Source organism: Pogoniulus pusillus, chromosome 28, assembly GCF_015220805.1.
Source record: "Pogoniulus pusillus isolate bPogPus1 chromosome 28, bPogPus1.pri, whole genome shotgun sequence".
Lineage (NCBI taxonomy): Eukaryota > Metazoa > Chordata > Aves > Piciformes > Lybiidae > Pogoniulus > Pogoniulus pusillus.
The window spans coordinates 17,688,112-17,705,450 of record NC_087291.1 but is presented as its reverse complement, the minus strand read 5'-3'; the positions used below and the strand labels follow the sequence as shown (position 1 = coordinate 17,705,450).

The following is a 17,339-nucleotide window of genomic DNA, read 5'->3' as shown; positions in this document are numbered from 1 at the left end:
AGTCCCAATTCTCAATGTCAAGCCACTTTCTCAAAACAATTCTCTTTTAGGATGGATGGGTTGGGGCTGGGGGGTTATTTTTTTCCTGGCTTGAATTTCTTCCTTTTCAATTTTTCCTTTCTTTTAACTTGCAAGAAAAGGAAAAACTATTCAGATCTTTTTAAGACACAGACTTTAAACTGCAGCCCTACACATTCCAACAATCCTAATCCATGTCACAAAATGCTAATTCTGAGCTTCCTGATATAAATGCAGTCCAAACTTGACATTTTCATGGTTTTGCTTTGCCATATATACACAGGAATGGGATATGAATATCCAAACAGCCTAAGAGAGCAGCTTATTGGCTTGACTAAAATGTTATTGTCTTAGCAGTTCCATAATAAAGCTATCCTGCTTTATCCAGCATCCAGGAGGAAGTTATTCCACTTGTAGATCCACTTGGGATCTATCCAAAGCAGCAGTCAGGATTTCCAGTGAGTAGACAGAGCTGCTAGAAAGCATAGACTGAGACTAGAGATTTGGAAGAAGTTCTTGACAGTGAGGGTGAGGAGGCACTGGAACAGGTTGTCCAGGGAGGTTGTGGAGCACAGAATCACCCAATGTGATCTTTGATCACATTGGGTGATTCTGTGCTCCACAACCTCCCTGGAAGTGTTCAAGGGCAGCTTGGATGAGACCCTGAGCAAGCTCTGCTGGTGGGAGGTGTCCCTGCCCATGGCTGGATGACCTTGAAGGTGCCTTCCAACCCAACCCATTCCAGGATTCTAACAAAATGGAATGTTTTATTTGGAAAAAACTGCAGGAAATTGTAGCTCAATTGGTGCTGCTGGAGGAGAAGCTCAACAGGAGCCAGCAGTGTGCACTTGCAGCCTGGAGGGCCAAGCAGAGCCTGGGCTGCAGCAGCAGCAGTGTGGCCAGCAGGGCCAGGGAGGTGATTCTCCCCTTCTACTCTGCTCTGCTGAGACCCCACCTGGAGTACTGCATCCAGCTCTGGAGCCCCCATTACAAGAGGGCTGTGGAGATGCTGGAGAGTGTCCAGAGCAGGGCCAGGAGGATGCTGAGAGGCTGCAGCAGCTCTGCTGTGAGCACAGACTGAAAGAGTTGGGGCTGTGCAGGCTGGAGCAGAGGAGGCTCCCAGGTGACCTTCTTGTGGCCTTTCAGTATCTGAAGAGGGCTACAAAAAAGCTGGGGAGGGACTTTTAAGGATGTGCCAGGACTGGGGGGAATGGAGCAAAGCTGGAGGAGGGGAGAGTCAGAGTGGCTGTGAGGAGGAAGTTGTTGAGCAGGAGAGTGGTGAGAGGCTGGAATGGGTTGCCCAGGGAGGTGGTTGAGGCCCCATGGCTGGAGGTGTTTCAGGCCAGGCTGGCTGAGGCTGTGTGCAGCCTGCTCTAGGGTAGGGTGTCCCTGGGCATGGCAGGGGGTTGGGACTGGCTGCTCCTTGTGGTCCCTTCCAACCCTGCCTGATTCTGTGACTCTATTTCAAGAGAGCCTTGAAGAAGAGTCTCCATCTAAAGCTGACACGATGGCAGTGCAGTAGTTTTGGACAAAGGGAAAACTCTGGGATCAGCAAGCTCTGGGATTGAGGGAATAATGCAACTTAAAGGAGGTTCCCTGGGATGAGTTCTAGAACTGAGTGAATGATGCAACTTACAGGAGGATCTCTGGGATGAGTTCTGGATCTGAGTGAAAAATGCAGGTGTTCCCTCCCCGGAGGTGTTCAAGGGCAGGCTGGATGAGGCCTTGAGCAAGCTGTGCTGGTGGGAGGTGTCCCTGCCTATGGCAGAAAAGCTGAGGCTGGATGATCTTCAAGGTCTCTTCCAACCCAACCCACTGTAAGAATCTATGACTCTGACTTTCCAGATTCATCCAGAACTAGAGGCTGAATCCTGTGACTGATTGAAAGGACAGCAGATTTAAATTTGCTTTTGATGTTTCAGACTTTGTTTCTGCAGGGTGATCCTGTCCACTCCCAGCTGTGGATCACTGGGATCTGAGCAGCCTTTCCAATGCATCTTCTTGCAGACACCACCACATGCTAATGATCTGGGGAGTTCCAGCAGACTTAAAATGCCTTCCAAAATGAGTCTTCTCAGTGCTGCTCAGCTATCTGGGTTTGATCTTCAGCCACAGATACCTCTCATTTTCAGTCAGATGGCTTACCTGACTCTTCTGTGCAACTCATACAATCACAGTGCCTTGGGTATCATCTGCTCCAACCTCCCTGCCACCTTTCTGCTAGACTTGGCTCCCCCAGGCCTCATCCAGCCTGGCTCCTCAATTCAAGAGAGGTTGAGATGCTGGAAGGTATCCAGACAAAGCTGGGGAGGGGCCTGGAGCACAGCCCTGTGAGGAGAGGCTGAGGGAGCTGGGGGTGTGCAGCCTGCAGCAGAGGAGGCTCAGGGCAGAGCTCATTGCTGTGTACAACTACCTGAAGGGAGGCTGTAGCCAGGTGGGGTTGGGCTCTTTTGACGGGCAGCCAGCAACAGAAGAAGGGGACAGAGTCTCAAGTTGTGCCAGGGCAGGTTCAGGCTGGATGTTAGGAGGAAGTTGTTGGCAGAGAGAGTGATTGGCATTGGAATGGGCTGCCCAGGGAGGTGGTGGAGTCACTGTCCCAGGAGGTGTTGAAGCCAAGCCTGGCTGCGGCACTTAGTGCCATGGTCTGGTTGGTTGGGCAGGGCTGGGTGCTAGGTTGGGCTGGCTGAGCTTGGAGCTCTCTTCCAACCCAGGTGATGTTATGAGTCTATGATCCCCAGGGAAGGAGGCATCCACAACCTCCCTGGGCAACCCACTCTAGAGTCTCACCACCCTCACTGGCAAGAACTTCTTCCTAATCTCCAGTCTCAGTCTATGCTTTCTAGCAGCACATTTGTCACCTGGGCACACCTTTCCCTGCTGTGATGCTCTGTCTGCTCACTGGAAATCCTGACTGCTGCTTTGGAAAGATCCCAAGTGGATCTGTGGGTGGAATGGCCTCCTCCTGGGTACTGGATAGAGCAGGACAGCTTTTTTGTCATGGAACTGCTACGACAGTATCAATTTAGTCAAGCCAGTAAGCTGCCAGGAGCCCATGCCAGAGTCTATCTACAGTGTTCAATTCCAGCCTCATTTTTAATCTGCTGCATAAAGGTCTGTGCTTTTGAAACAGCTGAGACCTCTAACAGATATTTTCACCTGACTAACTAAAATCAAACAGCACAAACCCACCTGCAGAACACAGGCACTATGAAAATTAAGCATCAGAGCATTCAACAGTCAGTTCTGATTTCCAGACCACAGTCACCAGTGCCAGCCCGTTTGGACAGGAGCATTATTGCTTTGATCAAAACTTGCTGCTCAGCATTTTCTAGGTAGCAGAGATGAGCATTCAGGCAACAAATTGATTAGAGATGTCTAGGAGGAAACCACAAAGATCAGTGAGTGGTAGGCCTATCTCCATGAGCAATCTAGAAGGTTATCTAAGGATAAACAATTAAAAGTGCAGCTGTTGCTTCACTCTGCAGTGAAGATCACAACTTCTTACAAACAGGCTGCTGGATAAGCTTAGCACAATGAGATTCACCTCCCAACCTGCCTCCTAGTAGAGAGAAATGTTCCAGGTCATTAACTTTCACCATTCCAAAGAAACCTGGAGATGAGTGAAAAAAGTCCTAGTGTTATGCTAGTGAATAACGAGGCAGAAGTGAGCTTCCAGTGCTCTGCAGCAGTCAGGAAGTCTCAGATGGTAGCTAGAGAAGCTCTTTTCTTTTGAAGAGGGGGATGTGAGGCCACACCTCAAATACTGGGTTCACTTTTGGGACCTTCACTGCAAGAGAGAAATTCAGGGGGTTGGAGCAGGTCCAGAGAAAGGCAACAAAGCTGGGGAAGGGTATGGAGAGCAGGGCTGGGGAGGAGCAGCTGAGGGAGCTGGGGGTGGTTAGTGTGGGGAAAAGGAGGCTGAAGGCAGACCTCATTGCTCTCTACAACTCCCTGAGACTGAAGTGAGGTAGGGGTTGGGCTCTTCTCCTGAGTAACGAGTGACAGAAGAAGGGGAAATGGCCTCAAGCTGCACCAGAGGAAGTTTGGATATGAGAAGAAACTTCTTCACTGAAAGGGTTCTCGAAGCCTGGCACAGGCTGCCCAGGGAGCTGGCTGAGTACACATCCCTGGAGGCGTTTCCAGAGGCAGAGCTGTGGTGCTGAGGACCATGGCTCAGCCCCAGACATGGCAGAGTTAGAGAATGGTTGGGCTGGCTGATCCTGAAGCTCTTTTCCAAGCAAAACCATTCTATGTCCACCTTGGTCTCTAGTTTATTTTAGGGAGTCTGGGATAACCTGGAACCCCTCAAACCACAACACATCACAGTGACCACATCTGCTGCCTGCTAGGGACAACACTGCACAAGCTGCTTAGGTGACAACACAGAAAGAGCCATCAGCTATATAACAGGGTACTCACTAAGGTAGAGGGGAATGGTTAGTGGTGCTAAACCAGAATGCAATTAAGGAGTGAAATGAGTCAAGAGAAACTCTGAGTCTGTGTCAGTGAAAAACCTCCCAATGAAAACTATTTTTGTACCTCACTCTGGTGAACTCAGTAGCTGCAGCACCTAAAACCTCAAGGGCAATGTTTCAAGGGTGGATGCTTGATAGACACCTCTGCACAGCCTGCCTCTTCTGAGGCATTTTTGTGTGCCTTAACATTAAGAACTTATGATTTGAACAACCAGAGCTGTCTGAAGGAGAAAAGAAGAATTAATATCCTAGATCTGATTTTAATATCCTGGGATGGTTTTAAAGATCACAGAATCATAGAACCAAGCAGGTTGGAAGAGAGCTCCAAGCTCAGCCAGCCCAACCTAGCACCCAGCCCTAGCCAGTCAACCAGACCATGGCACTAAGTGCCCCAGCCAGGCTTGGCTTCAACACCACCAGGGATGGTGACTCCACCACCTCCCTGGGCAGCCCATTCCAGTGCCAATCACTCTCTTTGCCAACAACTTCCTCCTAACATCCAGCCTAGACCTGCCCTGGCACAGCTTGAGGCTGTGTCCCCTTCTGTTGCTGCTTGCCTGGCAGCAGAGCCCAACCCCACCAGCCTCTCCTCACAGGGCTGTGCTGCAAGCCCTTCACCAGCCTTGCTCCCCTTCTCTAGGCACATTCCAGCACCTCAACACCTCTCTTGAACTGAGGAGTCCAGAAGTGGACACAGCACTCCATAGATGTGTGATTATGTATTTCTGTGCACTGAAGGTCTCCAATTTCTTTGTAGAAACACTCAGAAGGAGATCAGTTCCTTGCCACAGAACCACAGTCTGGTGGGGGTTAGAAGGGAGCTCTGGAGATCACCCAATGCAACCCCCCTGCCAGAGCATGTTCACCTAGAGTTGTTTGTACATCACAGTGCCCAGGTGGGGTTTGAATGACTCCAGAGATGGAGACTCCACCACCTCTCTGGGCAGCCTGCTTAAATTAAAGAAGTTCCTCCTCACCTTTAGTTGGAACTTCTTATGTTCCAGTTTGTGCCCATTACTCCTTGTCCTGTCACTGGGCACCAGTGAATAAAGCCTGCTCCCAGGCTCCTGCCACTCACCCTTTTAGAATCATAGAATGGTTTAGATTGGAAAGTACCTCAAAGATCATCTAATTCCAAACCCCAGCCATGGGCAGGGACACCTCCCACTAGAACAGGTCACTCAAGGCCTCATCCAACCCAAGGCCTCATCCAACCTGGTCCTGAACACCTCCAGGGAGGTTGTGGAGCACAGAATCACCCAATGTGATCTTTGAATCACATTGGGTGGTTCTGTGCTCCACAACCTCCCTGGGCAACCTGTGCCAGGGTCTCACCACCCTCACTCTAAAGAACTTCTTCCTAATACCTAATTTACATCTCCCCTCTGCCAGTTTATTGCTCAGCACTAATCAGCTCCCCCTCAGCCTCCTCCTCTCCAGGCTACAAAGCCCCAACCAAGACCCTCAGGCTTTCTTCAGAAGGGAGATGTTCCAGTCCCCTTAATCATCTTCAGTCACAACCAGTCAAAGCTGACTGTGACATTTAGCTGCTGCCCAGCCCTCCCTTTTCCTGGAGAAGGAGCAGTGTGGGCAAAGTGCTGTGAGGCTGTTTCAGATGGGCAGTAGCTGTGTGTCCTCCCCCAGACATCTAAGCACAGTCAGTACATTCCCAACTCCGACTGCCAAGAGCAAATGAAAACGGTCTCAGTTCAGAACTGATTGAGGTGGTTTGCTCTAATCAAATTAAAGCAGCCAAATGTTCTTTTCAAAGGTAACTGTCTACTCTGCAGCTGTATGCAAAATACCACATCAAATGTGGAAGGGGGGGGAGAGAGGAAAAAAGTGATAGAATTCTGTCCTTACAGTAGAGAAACAAAAGCAGCAGTGCAGCTAGGAATTAGCCTCACAGAAAGCTCCCAGAACAAAAATGCTAACTTCAGAAAGAGTGAACAAAGTGCTGAAAATCCCAGTTTATAATTAATTGATTTGAGGGAGAAAGGAATTCTCTGACACTGTTAAACAGCAACAGACACCTTCAGTTATTTGTTAGAGCCACCACACTTCAAATAGATATTAAAAGACCAGCCAAAGCTTCAGAAGAGAGAGGCACAAAAAGGCTCACATGGCTTTTCCATGCCATTTCTCACTTCTTTTCTCTGTTTCTATCAAAATATGGAACCTTCTGCACTGACTAATGCTGCAAAAGTCCAGACTCAGTTGCTTTCGTTAAAACTCACTATGATTCATCTGCACTGGGGCTCAGATGCTCAGCATGGGAAATTCCTGCGATGGTGAATTCATTCAGAGGTGAGTTGGGGTTTTGCTGCCCTTCAGGAAGCAAAGATAAGTGGCCTGGGAATGACAATCCAGTGATGAGCACTCAGTGCTGGGGTGAAGGCTTATAAAACAGTCTGCAACTTCCTGCTACCTTTGTCAAATATTGCACAGAATCACACAATTGTTTCAGTTAAAAACTCCTCTAAGAGAATCCAGTCCAGCATCAACCCAACCCCACCATGGCCACCCAACCATGGCCACAGGTGCCAGGGCCACAGGTTTCTTCAACACCTCCAGGGATAGGGACTCCAGCACCTCCCGGGGCAGCCTGTGCCAACCCCTGACCACTCTTGAGCAAAGACATTCTTCCCAATCTCCAACATAAGCCTCCCCTGGCACAATCTCAGGCCATTTCCTCTCATTCTATCACATAATACTAGGGAGAAGAGGACAACCTCAACCTCACTCCAACCTCCCTTCAGGGAGCTGAAGAGAGCAATGAGGTCTCTCCTCAACCTCCTCTTCTCCAAGACCAAACAAGCTGCTCCTCACCAGTTCTGTTCTCCATCTCCCTTGTTCTTCTCTGGACCACAGCTTCCCAAATGGAGGTTTCCCAAATAGAAAATGTCCAAGCACACAACAGGGAAAACAGGGACATGGTTTAGTGCCCATGGTGGTGTCAGGCTGATGGTTGGACTGGATGATCTTAGAGGGCTTCACAACCAAAGCAATGGTATGGAGATTCTGAAGTGCTTATCAAACACCACCACTTGATAGTGCAAAGGTGGAGCTGCTGAGTGGCCAGGCCTGGGTAACTGCAAGTGCTTTTCAGAACATGAATCTGTGGAGATCTGATAGAGGAGGAGAAATTTCCTCTCTTTTGAAAGGCAGCCCTCGGTGAGCACATCAGCACAGCCATCTTTTTATCACTGCTTACATCAGACTCAAGCTGTTCACCAGCACTAGGAAACAAGTGCATCTCCCAGCAGCCCAGCCCCAGCTGCCAGGCTCTGCAGCAAAAGCAGCTTCTGCTTCCTCTGGGGCTAGGAAACTTCAAAAAGGCATTTGAAAACTTCAGCAGGAAACTCAGGCAGCAAAGCACTGCTGCAAAGAAATGCTCCTGATGCAGCTCTGCTCCATCAGGAGAGTTTTAGCATTTCTTCTGCTCGGTTTATTGCAACTTTTCACAGCCAAAGGCACTGCACACTTCAGCTGGGCACAGGCAACGTGGAGCTAACTGGAAAGCCCCAACTGACCCCACTCTCTCCACTCTTTGACCATCCACCCTCATGTCCTTCTCAAGGCTCACTTCTGAGCTGTGGAGCCCACCCTGTTAGCCCAGGGGAAGCTGCCACCTTGCCTGCCAGTCACGGGCTGGCCCCAGCAGTGGCTGTGCTGACATGAGTGCATTCTCTATTCTGTCAGGGCCCAGTAAGACCTCTGCAAGAAGAGCACAGACAGAAGCATGCCCAGATTGAGATAAGGGAGTGAGCCATGATCTGAGCACCATTTCCTCACACAAAGACTGGAAACAGAGAGGGTTAAAATCTTAGATTGAGACTAAGATAAAATACCTTTAGCTGCAAGTTTGTACTCACTCCAGAAACTGAACCTCCTAAGGCTCAGAGGAATATTCCATATTCAACCCTTCCTTCCTGACAGGCTCTTATCTTGTCCTGCTCCTGGCAGACCACGTAGGCAAACTACATCATTGCATCCATTACTAACAAACAATTCCCATGGGAAGGAAGAGCATCACTTACTTGCCCTGTAGGTAGGGTTGCAAGCAGATGATGACAGGACAGCATTCATGAGCGTTCTCCTCACAAAGTCCTCTGCCACCTTAACGAGCTTTTCCAAACCCTACTACTGCCAAACCCTCTTCAGTGTCAATCCCATCCTTCCCTTTCACCCTCTTGCTATAAAAGAAGCCATATTTCCACGTGCAGCAAGGCCTTTGTAGTGTCCCTCCTTGCTGTGGCCAGCCAGCGCAGGGCTCACCTCCCTTCCCTTCCAACCACCAATGCTCTCCAGCCTGGAAATCCCTCTGTCCTGCCAAGGCACTTCCCCTCTTCACACCTGCCTTAAAGACAATCCTGTTTGTGTTAGGCTGAAACAGGCTCTGAGCCTCTTTCAGTTTCTCCTTCCCATTACTCACTCATCCAGCTCCCAGCCACCCTTGGCTGACTCTCATCTGCCACATGAATCCCTCTGGTAAGTATCAAGCTGAGTTACTGCTGCTTCACTCCATCCTTGCATCTTCCAGGGAAGGTTTACATCAGGTATTAGGAAACACCTCTTTAGTGAAAGTGGCCAGGCATTGGAACAGGCTGCCCAGGGAGAATCAATCATAGAATTGTTTCAGTTGGAAGAGACCTCTAAGCTCACTGAGGGAGGTGGTGGAGTCACTGTCCCTGTCAAGAAACATGTGGACATGGCACTCTGGGACACGGTTCAGTGGGCACAGTAGTGTTGGGCTGACAGTTGGCCTTGATGACCTTCTTTAATGTAAGGGTGGTGGAGCTATGGAGCAGGCTGCCCAGAGAGGTTGTGGAGTCTTCTCTGGAGACTTTCAAAACCCACCTGGAAGCGTTCCTGTGCAGCCTGCCCTGGGTGATCCTGATCTGGCAGCAGGGTTGGGCTTGATGATCTCCAGAGGTCCCTTCCAACCCCTACATTCTGTGATATAGCTAAATATAGATACCTGTTATATATAGAAAAGAAGCAGGGCAGAGTATTCTGTCACAGAACCATGGAGTCACAGAAAGCAGGGGCTGGAAGTGACCTCTAGGGTCCAGCAGAGACCAACCCCCCTGCCAGAGCAGGATCACACAGGGTAGGTCACACAGGAAGGCATCCAGATGGGTCTTGAAAGCCTCCAGAGAAGGAGACTCCACAACCTCTCTGAGCAGCCTGCTCCAGGGCTCCAGCACCCTCCCAGCAGAGAAGTGTCTCCTGGCGCTGAGGTGGGAACCCAGAGTGCAACTTCCCAGCCCGATGGGTGATTAAGGTGGGGGAAATGCTTCATCTGCTTGCCAGCAGAGAGAGCTGAAGTGAAGAGGAGGCATTGGTGAAGTTGGCATTCCAATCACAAGACTTTTAGCAGATACTCTGCAGCAGGGAATACTCCCAGTAGTACACACAGGAATTTCCTGCCTCCAAGCTGTCATTTGTTCCTGGCAAAGGCTGCCCTTTGTCTACATGGAGTTCGTTTTCCCCAACACAACAGCACTCAGCTACACAAGAGCTGGACCAGTTGATGCCAGCTTCAGCTACTGCCTATGGTAAAGACTTAGTAAAACATTACTGAAGCATTATTAAGGAGGCTGAAGGAAGGTTGTAGCCAGGTGGGGTTGGGCTCTTTTGACGGGCAGCCAGTAACAGAACAAGGGGACACAGTCTCAAGTTGTGCCGGGGCAGGTTTAGGCTGGATGTGAGGAGGAAGTTGTTGGCAGAGAGAGTGATTGGCATTGGAATGGGCTGCCCAGGGAGGTGGTGGAGTGGCCGTGCCTGGAGGTGCTGAAGCCAAGCCTGGCTGGGGCACTTAGTGCCATGGTCTGGTTGATTGGCCAGGGCTGGGTTTCTATCCCACCTCTGCCAGTTCAAACCCATTACCCCTTGTCCTGTCATTCCCAGACCTTGTCAATAGTCCCTCCCCAGCCCTCCTCTAGCCCCCTGCAGATACTGCAAGGCCACTCTACAGTCTCCTCCAAGCGTTCTCCTCTCCAGGCTGCAAAGTCCCAGCTCTTGTAGCCTGTCTTCATAGCAGAGCTGCTGCAGCCCTCTGAGCATCCTTCTGGCCTCCTCTGGACTGGCTCCAACAGTTCCATCTCCTTCTTGTATTGGGGGCTCCTGTCCTGTACACTCTGATCCAGGTGAACCTGCTCTGGCAGGGGGCTGGGCTGGGTGATCTCCAAGGCTCCCTTCCAATCTCTGCAATTCTGTAGACTGTGATGTTCAGTATTTTTTCTAACCATCTACTGATTCTAGGACTCCTTGCTGCACTCTCTGGAGATGCCCAAGCCTACCACTGGAGTGAAGGATGACAGGCAGCAGAAGCTGCTGTGGCCTGTGATTTCTGCCATGGCAGAGCAGCCCAGCCAAGTAGAGGGCACAGGTGGCTCATCTGATGGAAGGCTCTCTAAATTCTCACTCACAGTGGGACTGCTGCTTTGCACTGAGCCACTCAGGGACCACACATACTCAGGGGTAACAGATTCAACATTGTAGCTGCATCTCTCACTTACTACTCTCTGCCTAGCTGCCCATAATCACCTCAAAAAAGCTAAATGTCATAGAATCATGGAATTGTCTGGGTTGAAAAAGACCTCCAAGATCATTAAGTCCAACCATCAACCTAACACCACCGTGGCCATCAAACCACGTCTCCAAGTGCCAAGGCCACACATTTCTTGAACACCTCCAGGGATGGGGACTCCACCACCTCCCTGGGCAGCCTGTGCCAATCCCTGACCACTCTTACAGCAAAGGCATTTTTCCAGATCTCCAACCTAAGCCTCCCCTGGCACAATTTCTTTGTGAGAGGCCATTTCCTTTCATTCTATCACCTGACACTAGGGAGAAGAGACCAACCTTCATCTCACTGCAACCTCCTTTCAGGGACTTGTAGAGGTCCAGAAGGCCTCCCCTCAGCCTCATCTTCTCCAGACTAAACACCCCCAGCTCCCTCAGCTGCTCCTCCCCAGCCCTGTTTTCCAGACCCTTCACCAGCTTCATTTCCCTTCTCTGGACCTGCTCCAGCATCTCAATGTCCTTGTAGGGCGAGACCCAAAACTGAACCCGGGACTCAGCAGTGCCAAGTACAGGGGTACGACCACTTCCTTCAAAATGACACAAGAACGGATTCCAAATGCCTGTGTTGTTGTCCCTGTGCTCTAAAGATGAACATTTCAATCCAGAACCTAGGCACTGCATCTGAGATGATTTTTGTTCAGCAGCCTGGCCAAGATGCCAGCTTCCAGAATGCATCCCCAAACAATGAAGGGTTTTGTGAGCCTAGTATCTTCAGTCATTAAGTGCAGCTAGGTCAGCTGCTTCAAACTGCAGATCTTCTTCTTTTGCAGGATTTCCTTTCTCTGAGTATATTTACATAATACCAAAATAGACCTCTAATGTCAATCAATCACTAACCTTTCCAGCCCATTTTTTAACTGAATGGGGGCAATGAAATGTTTTCAAAGCATTCTCCAAAGGATTTCAGTCACTCCACAGTGAGCTTCATCTGCTCTGCACAGGTGGACTTTGATAATGACTCCTCATGTTTTAGCAAAGTGTTTGAAATTGCTTCTTAATATTCCCCTGTTTGTGGCAAAAGGCATCCAGTGGAGGTCTGAAACATCCTGAGCCATCACAGACCAGGCCCTTCCATCTGAACTGATGCCTACGGCAACAGATATAGAATCACAGAATGCACAGAGAGTTGGAAGGTACCCTCAAAGGTCACCTTGTCCAGCACCCCTGCAGTCAGCGGGGACACCTCCAACTACAGCACGTTGCTCAGGGCCCCATCAGATTTGACCTTGAATGTCTCCACAGATGGAACCTCCAGCACATCTCCAGGCAGCCTGTTCCACTGTCTCCCCACCCTCACTGTGCAGAACTTGCTCCTGATGTTCAACTTAACTCTGCCCTGCTCTGGTTTCAAACCATTGCCTCTCATCCTATCCCCACTGGCCCTTCTAAACAGTCCCTCCCCAGACTTCATGTAGGTCCTTTTCAGATATTGAAATGCAGCTCTAAGGTCTCCCTGGAGCTTTCTCCAGGCTGCAGAACCCCAACGCTCAGATCATCTTTATAGCAGAGGTTGCTCCAGCCCTCAGTCATCTTCATGGCCTTCTCTGGACCGACTCTGCTTAATCACTGCATACCTGGGTATGTGCAAGTGAAGGCTACTTAGTCAAGTCCATAATATTAATAAAAGACACTCACAGGCTACTGGAGGCTTCCAGCTACGGAAAATTGTAAGGAGTTGTGGCAGGGCCAGACTCGCCATGGAGAGAATTTGAGAACAGTTCATTTATCCCCAGTTTCTGGTAGTGGCATGGCAGAAAGGACATCCTGGGGCTACTGTCACCACTTTGAAAGCACAGCCCAGAGTCTGTCTTGGTAGCACACTCAGCAGTATGAGATGAAATCAGTACCAGCCAAAGAGTACCCAACTGCAAGGTCACCTGCGAAGCCTGAACTCTTACACTGTCACCTCTCTTTCACCTGATCACCTACAACTGTCCTCAAGAGCAGCTAAGAAGGTGGAACACAGGTTCCACTGCTCCTTTCAGAACCTTTGCCATTTCCATAGTGAACAGAGTTGCTGAAAATCAGCCAGAGCTGGCAAAACTTACCCTTGAGACAAAAGCAGGGAGAGGTTGGGTTGCTCTCTGTCTCCCCAGTGCCTGAGGAAACAGTGGATATGTGGCTCCCTGCCCATCCACTCAAACACTTAAGTCACACACCTATGCCTCTGGAGATGGGTGTTTGTGTGTGTGGGAGGCAATGCACAGGGATGAGGTGAGGTCTGGCAGGCAGCACCATGGCCTGCTGAAACCTCAAACCACACTTCATGTATGCCGTTTAGCACTCGCTTTGTCCACAGACCCAAGCTAGTGTCCAGGCCAAACCTGCCCAATTCATCTCCTAAGCCCAAGACCCCACAGACGGGGATGCCTCCCCCACCTCCTCACCTGACCACGTTGGGGTGCTCAAAGGTTTCCAAGTGCCTCAGAACTGCCACCTCCCGGATGGTGGACAGGGGCATGCCCTCCTCGCTGGTCTGCACCCGCACCCGCTTCAGCGCCACGAAGCGCCCGCCGTTCTTCAGGTCACGAGCCTTGAACACCTTCCCGTAGGCTCCTTCCCCAATCTCAGCCACGCACTCATACTGCTGGTCAGCCAGGCTGGTGCTGTCCTTATCCATGCTGGCACTGCTCCTCTGCCTCCCGTGCTCACAGGTGCCTTGGGGTGGCTCCCAGCCTTGCTTGCTTTCTCTAGCACTCCGCTGGCACCGCAGGTGGGCCACACGCTCGGTCCTTCTGCCAGAGGGGCAATGGAATTCTCTTGCCCTCCTCTTCGTGTTCCTCTTCTGAGCAGACCCCAAGGTACCTCCTCTCTTGGCCACCAGGAACTATCATACAATCTTTGGGAGCATTGTCTGTGCAAAGCCAATTGGATCTGGAGGACAAACCAAGCCAGAAAAACGAGTTTGTTACTTGGAGCTGTTAAAAAACGGAGGCAATTAAGCCAATACAGGAGATGGCTACACGCAAAGGAAGAGGAGAACCACCAGGGTGACACAGCACCAAGGTCCTGGGCTGGCTGGAAACACAATGAGGAAGCTCTCAGGGTTTGCGCTGAGGGCTACAGAACAGTGACCATGCTGCAGGACGCTGCCGAGGAACGGGGCTGAGCACAACCCTGCTGTGGCTGAAAACGGAGCAGGGTTGGTGTAGGTTGGACATTAGGATGAAGTTTTTCATGATGAGGATGGGGAAAACAGTGGAACAGGCTGCCTGGAGATGTGCTGGAGGCTCCATCTCTGGAGACATTCAAGGTCAAACCTGATGGGGCCCTGAGCAACCTGCTGTAGTTGGAGGTGTCCCCGCTGACTGCAGGGGTGTTGGACAAGGTGACCTTTGATGGTGGCTTCCAACCCCACGCCCTCTACGATCCTGTAACGACACCGTGCTAGCAAGCAGTGTGTGCTGAGGGCGAGTCAGAAATGCCTGCTCCAGCAAACCAGGGACATGCAAGGGTTTTGTCTGTGGCTACTGCTGCTGGAGGTGTGACTGGCAGCTCCTCGCAGAGCAGCATGACAGAAGATGGTCTTCAGGAAGAGCATGCTCTGCTGTGGAGGGCATGAGGCTGGAGAGCACAAGTGCTTTCTCCTGCACCCAGCCTCATCCTCACTTTCTGCAGAACTGCGGACAAAGCCTCCCCCCTCACAAAGCTCCACAACAATCCTTTCCCTTTTCCCTGCCTCTTTTCAAGGTGATACTGTGAGCTCTGGGCCGCGACCCTCTCCTACACTGCATTTGTGTTGTGCTGGGAGAGCTCTGGAGAGCGCAGTCGGGGATCCCCTAACTTCAGCCCACGCTTAGAGACAGAGGTACTTTACGCTGATCTTGCACCTTAGCTGTTGGCTGAACAGCGGAGCAAGCTGAAGGAAACCTGTGCCCTCAGCTCATCACTTTGCCCAGTGATGGGAAGTGACGGCCAGAGGCACCATGCAGCCCGCCTTCAGCTGCCACCACCATAACTGCACCCCCCTCAGAGCCGCCACCACCCCGCCGCGTCCCGCGGACAGCCCCGAGTCCCCCGCACCATCGCCCCGGCGGCGGGCGCGGAGCGCCACGCTGTTCCGCCGGCAAAGGGAGGGCTTGGGGGCCACACACCTGCCCCGGGGCCGCCCGGCCGAAGCCGCTCCCGCCGCGCCCCGCTCCCGCACCGCCGCGCTGCGGAGCTCGCCCTCGGGCGGCGTGCACTGCCGAGGCCGCGGGCCTGCCTCTGCGCGGCCGCGGAGTTACCGAGCACGGCGGGGCAGCGGCGGTGTCCCTCCGCTTTCCCCTCAGAGCACCGACCTTCCCCTCCGCGAGTGTCCCACACGCAGCGGGGGCTGTCGGCGAGGGGACCTCGCTTCCCCCCCGGCTCCGTCCGCCCGCCCGGCTCGGCTGCTCGGCAGGACGCGGAGAGGACGCTGCCGGCAGCTTTCCCTCCCCTCCGCGGCCCCTCCACGGTCACCCACACTGTGTGGGGGGGGGGCGGCGCGGGGGGAGGGTGTTTGTCCCCACGCCGACCCCGAGGGGGCTGCGGTGACACCGCGGGGCGAGCTGCTCCCCGAAGGGACGTGTCCGGGGTGCAGCTGGCGGGGGGCTGCCCGGCAGGGTGATGTGTGGCGGCGGAGCAGGGCAGGCGGACACGGCCACACACACTCGGCCACGCCGCCGGGCCGGCTGCGCGGAGCACATGGACGTGCCTCTTACCTGGTGCGCGGCGCGGCCGCCCCCGCCACCCCCGAGTCCCGAGTAATCCCCAGCCCCGGGGTGCGCGGCGGTGCTGGGGTTGGGGCGGGGGGGTTGGGGAAGGGAAGGGGTGAGTCTTCCCTAAAACAAACCTCCCATGGAGCGAGGCGGGGTGGAGAAGCCGGCCCGGCTCTGCCCCTTCACATGGCGATGTCCCCGGCAGGTCCCGGCCCGGCCCACACAGGTAGCTGCTGCTCCGCGGCTCGGCCGCCCCCGGCTCGCATCCTCCTCCTCCTCCTGCTGCTGCTGCCGCCGCCTCCAGCCTGCACCTTGGCTCGGAAAGCAGCTCTCACTCTTCTCACAGCCCTTCTCCTCCCTCCCGGGGGGGGGGGGGGGGGGAATGAAAGCGAGAAATAAAAACCGCTGCCAGCGAGACCCCCACCCCCCACTCCCTTCCCCCGTCCTCTCCCCAGGGAGCTGCCGCTGCCCCGCTGCCTGCCGCGGCCTCTCTGCAGCCTGGGAGCAGCAGCAGCAGCTTGCTGCCCTTTTGCTTTTTCTTTCTTTCCTTTTTTTCCCCCTCTCTTTCTTTTTTTTTTCTCCCCCTCTCATCTACTTTGGTAGTGGTGTGGGTTTTTTTCCCCTCCTTTCCTCCCCCCCCTTGCTTTCCCACGCTGGCTGAATGTGACTTGACCCCGTTTCAAAAAAAGTTTGACATAGTGCTTCAACATTTCCGCATTCCTCTCCGACTACAAAGGCTGCAGCCGCCTCCTTCTGCTTTCTGTCTCTGCTCTCTGTCTTCGCACTCAATGAAATCCTTCATCTGCCTCTGCCAAAGGCAGCCGCATACCGCAAAAGGTCTCCGCAAGCTCCGCGCCCAAGCTCGGGCCGGGGACAAGCCGCCCCCCGGGGGTCTGAAATTGGGGTGGGGGGAGGGTCCCGGTAGGGCCCGGCCCCAGTCCCGGCCCCGCCGCCGCTGCCGCCGCGCTCGATGCTGCAGAAACGCGGACTCCGCCGGCTGCGGCAGCACTGAGAAGCCCAACTCGCTCCCCAGGGCGCTGGGACAGAGCCCTTTGGGGGGTTGGTTGGTTTGGGTATGCCCTTCCCGGGAAATAGCCATTTTTTCCCCCTCTCTGAACCCCCGGATTCTTCAGTGCTTTTTTTTTGCCGCTCTTCATCCACACAGAGTGCGGGGCTGCGGCAGGAAGGAAGCGTCCAGCAATGCTTTCGGGAAGCATCAGGAAACTTCTACAGAACCATAAAATCATAGAATCGTTTTGGTTCCAAAAGACCTTTAAGATCATCCAGAAGAGAGCCACCACCACCACACTGCGGTGTTTGGCACGACGGGCTGGAGAAGCACAGGGCAGGGTGTGCAGAGGAGCTGGCCACACTGTCACCGAATCACAGAGTGGTAGGGGTTGGAAGGGACCTTTGGAGATCGAGTCCAAACCCCCTGCCAAAGCAGGATCACCTAGGGCAGGTTACACAGGAACACATCCAGATGGGTCTTGAAAGCCTGGAGAGGAGACTCCACAACCTCTTTGGGAAGCCCCTTCTGTGATGTGGAAAACATTTTATACGGAGCCAATTCCGA

General features: G+C 52.8%; 1 protein-coding gene across 6 annotated transcripts in view; it reads right to left on the bottom strand.

Moving 5' to 3' along the window:
• CDK6 (cyclin dependent kinase 6) overlaps positions 1-17,339 on the bottom strand; it is a 159,780-nt gene that overhangs the window by 97,405 nt on the left and 45,036 nt on the right. For 4 of the 6 annotated variants that reach the window (XM_064166901.1, XM_064166904.1, XM_064166905.1 and 1 more), the window contains exons 3-4: positions 15,898-16,121; positions 13,472-13,958 (exon numbers count right to left, since the gene is read on the bottom strand). In XM_064166901.1, the coding sequence (XP_064022971.1) occupies positions 13,472-13,704 (233 nt within the window). In that variant the 5' untranslated portion in view covers positions 13,705-13,958; positions 15,898-16,121. Of the gene's footprint in view, positions 1-13,471; positions 13,959-15,364; positions 15,862-15,897; positions 16,122-16,592; positions 16,715-17,339 lie in introns of those variants that run through there. The other 2 variants (XM_064166902.1, XM_064166903.1) reach the window with 2 other exon arrangements.